The sequence below is a fragment of the Oryctolagus cuniculus genome, chromosome 19 (assembly GCF_964237555.1).
Source record: "Oryctolagus cuniculus chromosome 19, mOryCun1.1, whole genome shotgun sequence".
Classification (NCBI taxonomy): domain Eukaryota; kingdom Metazoa; phylum Chordata; class Mammalia; order Lagomorpha; family Leporidae; genus Oryctolagus; species Oryctolagus cuniculus.
In genome coordinates, this window is record NC_091450.1 from 32,926,158 (window position 1) to 32,933,616 (window position 7,459).

The 7,459-nt window shown below is 51.3% G+C and overlaps 1 protein-coding gene across 19 annotated transcripts in view; it reads right to left on the reverse strand.

Annotated features, from left to right (window-relative positions):
- LOC100346422 (ATP-binding cassette sub-family A member 17) overlaps nucleotides 1-7,459 on the reverse strand; it is a 102,788-nt gene that overhangs the window by 65,971 nt on the left and 29,358 nt on the right. For all 19 annotated transcript variants that reach the window (XM_051836206.2, XM_051836204.2, XM_051836205.2 and 16 more), the window contains one exon: nucleotides 3,034-3,207. In XM_051836206.2, coding sequence (XP_051692166.2) covers nucleotides 3,034-3,207 — 174 coding nt within the window. The remainder of the gene's footprint in view (nucleotides 1-3,033; nucleotides 3,208-7,459) is intronic.

Here is a 7,459-nt window from a genome sequence, read left to right on the forward strand (position 1 = left end):
CACTTTCTCTTCAGCTTCCTCCTAATGCACCTAGCAAGGCAGCAGAGGACGCCCCAGTGCCTGGGCCTCTGCCAGCCGAGCAGGGGATCCTGAGGGAGTTCCTGGCTCCTGCTGTCAGCCTGGCCCTGCCTTGGTTGTTGTGGCCATTTGAGGCGATAACTAATAGATGAAAGATCAGTCTTTCTTTCTCTGTTGCTCTGCCTTTCAAACAAATGAATCTTAAAAAAACAATTAAAAATATGATCAGTATTGTCATTTTAGCATGTGTGTTCTGTTAATTAAGAAATGTGAAGCCTTTGTGAGTCTGTTCTGTTTCTATTACTTCTGGTCCTCATTTCTGGGGTCTCATTCCCTCCCGTCTGGTCCTCATTTCTGGGGTCTCATTCCCTCCCGTCTGGTCCTCATTTCTGGGGTCTCATTCCCTCCCGTCTGGTCCTCATTTCTGGGGTCTCATTCCCTCCCGTCTGGTCCTCATTTCTGGGTTCTCATTCCCTCCCGTCTGGTCCTCATTTCTGGGGTCTCATTCCCTCCCGTCTGGTCCTCATTTCTGGGTTCCATTCCCTCCCGTCTGGTCCTCATTTCTGGGGTCTCATTCCCTCCCGTCTGGTCCTCATTTCTGGGGTCTCATTCCCTCCCGTCTGGTCCTCATTTCTGGGTTCCATTCCCTCCCGTCTGGTCCTCATTTCTGGGGTCTCATTCCCTCCCGTCTGGTCCTCATTTCTGGGGTCTCATTCCCTCCTGTCTGGTCCTCATTTCTGGGGTCTCATTCCCTCCTGTCTGGTCCTCATTTCTGGGTTCTCATTCCCTCCCGTCTGGTCCTCATTTCCGGGTTCTCATTCCCTCCCGTCTGGTCCTCATTTCTGGGGTCTCATTCCCTCCCGTCTGGTCCTCATTTCTGGGGTCTCATTCCCTCCCGTCTGGTCCTCATTTCTGGGGTCTCATTCCCTCCTGTCTGGTTCTCGTTTATGGGGTTCCATTCCCTTCCATCTTTAATTACTGTTTCCCTGTGTTGCTTATTGCTCTTCCAAAGCCAGTTGCGAAGACCCTCACGGTACGGGATGAAAGCGCCTTCCTCCAGGAAGGACGTCACTTCTTCCAGGCACCTAGGTGGGGGTGCCGTCATTCCCCGACAACAGTGCTTAAAATCACCGGGGAGCGGGCGTGCAGTCTAGTTTGAAGACACCCACATCCCTCATTAGAGTGTCTGGCTCCTAATCCAGCCTCCTACTCATATGGAGACCCCGGGCAGGGGCGTGGTGAAGGCTCACGTAGTTGGGAGACCTGGACTGAGTTCCCAGCTCCTGGTTCTGGCTGTTATGGCATTTGGAGGAGAGATCCAGGAGTCAGAAACTCTCTGTCCACCTCTGTGTGTGTGTGTCTGCATCTCTCTGCCTCTCAAATAAAACAAAGAAAAACTAAATAAAGCTCCCTACACTCTTGCAACACCAGCCCAGACACAGCACTTCTGCAGAACTCACCTGTGACAAGTTCTCAGGGCAGCCTTCCCTGAGGACCGCCGGCCTGTGACTGGAGGGGCTGTGGACACAGAGATGCACCTCCCTGTACAACAGTTGTCAGTATTATGGCAAAAGCCTATTTGCTGTCAACACCTTGAGGCTGTCTCAGTTACAGAGCAGTCTAGCTTGAGGTTATGCCACTTCTTGGGTGGCTGATATCCAGTGACTGATGGACGTGCAACAGTCTGGTCTTATGGGCCCAGTTGGGACACTCAGACGGGCGCTGTGAGCTCTGTAATGCCCAAGGCTGTCGGGACTGGACTGCAGTTCAACACCTCCCTCAACCCAGTCTTGCTTCCTTCCATGGGCACTGTCTCAAGGGCATTCCCTAATAAGCACCTTGCACACTAAAATCCACAGACAGGCTAACCTGTGGTGAATGGTTTATTTCTGGGTCACATTTATCCTAAAGGTGTAGTCCTCTGGGGTCTAGAGGGTCTGTAACCATGTTTGTGCTGAAAGGCCATCAGATCAAAGTGCAGTTGTACTGCCAGTCAATGACTCCAGAGAAAACACGGCTCTGCTGCTTTGCTTACCTTTTGGAATCACCAAATTTCCCTGAGGTTTGGCCTTTACTACCTGTACTAACTCTGGTCTTCTAAAGGAGTGCTCCCAAGTGTTAGAAATTTATGTCATTCCTGTCATTGTTTTCAACATGAGGGATATCTGGGTTATCAAGACCCAGGAACTCCTGGGGAAGCTCTCACAGCTTCAACCTCTCAACAGACCTGTGGTGGACACTTCCTTACCAGGAAGCCAAGGTTCCTGTTCATTCATTTTCTTTATTTCTTTTTCTTTCTTTCTTTCTTTCTTTCTTTCTTTTTTTTTTTTTTTGACAGGCACAGTGGACAGTGAGATAGAGAGAGAGAAAGGTCTTCCTTTTCCATTGGTTCACCCTCCAATGGCCGCTGTGGCCGGCGCACCGTGCTGATCCGAAGCCAGGAGCCAGGTGCTTCCTCCTGGTCTCCCATGGGGTGCAGGGCCCAAGTACTTGGGCCATCCTCCACTGCACTCCTGGGCCACAGCAGAGAGCTAGACTGGAAGAGGAGCAGCCGGGACAGAATCCAGCACCCCAACTGGGACTAGAACCCTGGGTGCCGGCACCGCAGGCGGAGGATTAGCCTATTGAGCCATGGCGCTGGTCCATTCATTTTCTGAACAGTGACGCCTGTCTCAGCCTTGACTCAGCCCTGGCAGTCGTAGGCATTTGGAGAGTATACCAGCAGATGGGAGAGCTAACTCTTCAAGCAAGTAAAAAGTAAATTTCTTAAAACTTCTTCTCATAATTACACAGGCATACGATTTCTTAGTTCTTTAATATACTTGAGCTTTTCTCCCCACCTATTCTGCGTGGCTTCAGTGTCTCTACCCAGTACCTACAGATTTGCAAGTCTTTTGTGAAAGCTCAGACTGCAGCGTGAAACGTGCCAGTCATGTTTATCTGGCGTCTGCTTCAACTGGGGCAAAGCACCCCGAAGCTTAGAGAGTTGGGGAAGATAAACAAGCTAAGTCTCACCTTCTGCTTCTAACACGGAGATGAATCGGACCCCCAGTGCCATGGCGACATTCGACAGGAGACAGAAGAGGATCTTCTGGAGGTGGCTCCTCTGCTGGTAGTTGAAAGTGAGGTACAGGTACGGGAGGTAGGTGAGGAAGAAGAAGATGCCTCCCACGGCGGTTCCAACATGGGCTGCGAGGCCAGGGAACGAAAAGCTTTGTCAACAGTGAACCAGCAACGACAAACCCTCCTTTCCCTGCCACAGTAAGCAAAATGTCTCTGCATGTGCCTCAGATTTTCACAAAGGAAGAGAGCTTTTAAGAATTTTCGATAGGGGCTACCGCTGTGGTGCAGCATTTGTTAAGCTGCTGCCTGTGCCGCCCGCATTCCGTACTGCAGCTCCTGTGTGAGTCTGGCTCCCCAACTTCTGATTCAGTGGGAAGGCAGAAGATGACCCAAGTATGTGGGCCCCTGCCACTCCTGGGGGAGACCTGCATGGAGCTCCTGGCTCCTGGCTTCAGCCTGGTCCAGACCTGGCTGTTGTAGTCATTTGAGAAGTGAACCAGCAGACCAAAAATCTTTCTCTTTCACTCTCTTTGTGTGTCTGTCTGTCTGTCTTTCAAGTAAATAAACAACCTTTTGCTAGAGGGTACTTAAAAAGGTTGTGGAAAATGGAATGAAAAGTTTATTTTGGGGGCCGGCACTGTGACGCAGCGGGTTAACGCCCTGGCCTGAAGGGCCGGCATCCTATATGGGTGCTGGTTCAAGACCCGGATGCTCCACTTCCAATCCAGCTCTCTGCTGTGGCCTGGGAAAGCAGTAGAAGATGACCCAAGTCCTTGGGCCCCTGCACCCGCGTGGGAGACCCAGAAGAAGCTCCTGGCCCCTGGCTTCAGATCAGAGCAGCTCCGGCCATTGCGGCCTATTAGGGAGTGAAGCATCAGATGGAAGACCTCTCTCTCTGCCTCTCCTCTCTCTATGTAACTGTGACTTTCAAATAAAAATAAATAAATCTTTTAAAAAGAAAAGTTTATTTTGGTGCAAATATTTTTGAAATCTACACCTGGGGCCAGCGCCATGGCACAGTAAGTTAATCCTCTATCTTCAGTGCTGGCATCCCATATGCGTACTGGTTCTAGTCCCGGCTGCTCCTCTTCCAATCCAGCTCTCTGCTGTGGCCTGAGAAAGCAGTAGAAGATGGCCCAAGTGCTTGGGCCTCCGCACCTGCATGGGAGACCAGGAAGAAGCACCTGGCTCCTGGCTCTGGTTCAGCGCAGTTCTGACCATTGCAGCCATTGGGGAGTGAACCCACGGACGGAAGACCTTTCTGTCTCTCCCTCTCATTGTCTATAACTCTACCTCTCAAATAAATAAATAAAAATCTTTAGAAATCCACACACAGTTTTTCCATAGTACTCATTCCTATGAACTTTTTGAAGATCGTTTATAGTTGCACTCTTACTAGGCAAAGATAAAGAACATGTTGGCACGTAAAAAAAGAAATGGATCCTCACGTAAAGGCACAAATATCTGTCTAAAATCTCCTCTCCCTGAATCCATATGAACGTTCCCTTGTCTTCAGAAGAGCAGTGGGTTTACGTAGCATCCATCAAGCACTGCCGGGCCCTGAGGCAAGCCCCTCACAGACATCACTTCCTTTCCCCTTCCTTTTTTTTTTTTTTTTTTTTTTTTTGACAGGCAGAGTGGACAGTGAGAGAGAGAGACAGAGAGAAAGGTCTTCCTTTGCCGTTGGTTCACCCTCCAATGGCCGCCGCGGCCAGCGCGCTGCGGCCGGCGCACCGCGCTGATCCGATGGCAGGAGCCAGGAGCCAGGTGCTTTTCCTGGTCTCCCATGGGGTGCAGGGCCCAAGCACCTGGGCCATCCTCCACTGCACTCCCTGGCCACAGCAGAGGGCTGGCCTGGAAGAGAGGCAACCGGGACAGAATCCGGCGCCCCGACCGGGACTAGAACCCGGTGTGCCGGCGCCGCTAGGCGGAGGATTAGCCTAGTGAGCCGCGGCGCCGGCCATCCTTTCCCCTTCCTAATCTCCATCTTGCATCTGAGCAGGCTGGATACACCTGCTCAGCACGGGGCCAGCAGGTTAGGTGACACTGGCATCCCGAGTCCCAGCTGCTCTGCTACACATCTAGCTCCCCAATAAGGTGCCAGGGAAAGCAGCACAAGATGGCCCACGTACTTGGAGCCACGTCACTCACATGGGAAACCCCACAGAGCTCCTGGCTCCTGGTTTTGGTTTGGTTCAGCCCTGACTGTTGCAGCCACTTGGGGAGTGAACCAACTCACAAAGCTTGGTAACTATGGTCAAGGATTCAAGGTGTTCCAGGTCCCACACATAGTGGCTTTAGATTTGGAGATAAGGCCAATATTACTGAAGTCTGGAAACCAAACTCAAGCTTGCAAATGTTTAACTTCTAAGAAGTTAAAATAACAATGAAGCTGTGAGGACTGTGTATGTAAAGAGGGAGCTTCAGTTAGGCATGAGACAGCCCATGGCTGAAGCTTTCCACATGCACCATGGCCTATTCTTCCATAGTTTCTCTGAACTTGCACTTCTTTTGTAAGTGTTTATAGTAATTACTAATCTCTAGTAAGCTCTTACTGTTTTCAGTGTTGTACATGGAATACCCCTTTTAATCCTCATAACTAAGTTCTGAGGTAAGTGCTACCATTCTCACAATTTCACAGACGGGGGATGAACAGAGACTAGAGGCAGGGACCACACTGGACACAAGCTCAGCACTGAGAAGCCTCCGTGAGGAAGGGGCAAAGGCCACTGGCCACTTGAGGAGCAGGAGGTTTCAAACAGTTGCTTCAGAGAGACAGGGGCAGAGTATTGAGGGAATGTGCCTGGGTCCTAGGCATGCTCAGGGCACTCACTCGAGGATTAGGGACCCAGATGAAGAGCTCAGTGGCACAACAGGCGTTTTCCCCAAGTCTTGCTTTCTGCTGCTGGGGTACAGGCGCAGAGGGTGCAAGAAGCTGAGTCTCACCAGGCTAAGGTTTTGCAATAAAAGATCAATGGGGCCGGCGCCGCGGCTCACTAGGCTAATCCTCCGCCTTGCGGCGCTGGCACACTGGGTTCTAGTCCCAGTCGGGGCGCCGGATTCTGTCCCGGTTGCCCCTCTTCCAGGCCAGCTCTCTGCTGTGGCCTGGGAGTGCAGTGGAGGATGGCCCAAGTGCTTGGGCCCTGCACCCCGTGGGAGACCAGGATAAGTACCTGGCTCCTGCCATCGGATCAGTGCGGTGTGCCGGCCACAGCATGCCGGCTGTGGCGGCCATTGGGGGGTGAACCAATGGCAAAGGAAGACCTTTCTCTCTGTCTCTCTCTCTCACTGTCCACTCTGCCTGTCAAAAAATAAAAAAATAAAAAAAAAAAGATCAATGGACAGCTGATGAGTGTAAGTGAAAGGATTATTACTGAAACAGACGATGGACTCTCATCTGTGTAAAGAAACAAGACAGGAGCAGGCATTGTGGTACAGTGTGTTAGGCTCCTACTTGGGTGCCCACATCCCGTATCAGCATGCTGGTTCAAGTCCCAGCCATTCTACTTCCTTTTTTTTTTTTTTTTTAGATTTATTTATTTATTTGAAAGGCAGACTTACAGAGAGGCAGAGGCAGAGGCAGAGAGAGAAAGAGAGGTCTTCCATCTGATGGTTCACTCCCCAAATGGCCACAACAGCCGGAGCTGGACCAATCCGAAGCCAGGAGCCAGGAGCTTCTTCCAAGTCTCTCATGCAGGTACAAGGGCCCAAGGACTTGGGCCATCTTTTACTGCTTTCCCAGGACAAAGCAGAGAACTGGATCAGAAAAGGAGCAGCCGGGACTAGAACTGGCTATATGGATGGAACTGGCATACGGATGAGATGTCAGCACTGCAGGTGGCGACTTTACCCGCTATGCCACGGTGCTCGTTCCAGTTTCAATTTTTTTTAAGATTTATGTTATTTATTTGAAGGGCACAGTTTGAGAGAGAGAGAGAGAGAGAGAGAGAAGAGAGAGAGAGAGAGCAACAGCCAGAACTGGGCCATGCTAAGCCAGGAGCCAGGAGCATCTTCCAGGTCTCCCACGCGGGTGCAGGGGCCCGAGGACTTGGGCCATCCTCTGCCGCTTGCCCAGGCACATTAGCAGGGAGTTGGATTGGAAGTGGAGCAGCGGCACTCGAACCAGTGCTCATATGGAATGCCAGCATCACACCCCAGGTGATGCTTTACCCGCTGTGCCACAACACTGGCCCCTAGTCTACTCTTACAATTAGGCTACGGAGCCATCTTTAGTTAATTTTTGTGCATGGTGAGGCCAGCATTGTGGTGCGGTAGGTTCAGCTACCACCTGCAATGCCAGTGTCCCATTGAGTCTAAGCTGCTCCGCTTCCAGTCCAGCTCCTTGCTAATGCACCTAGAAGCGGCGTGCAGGATACAG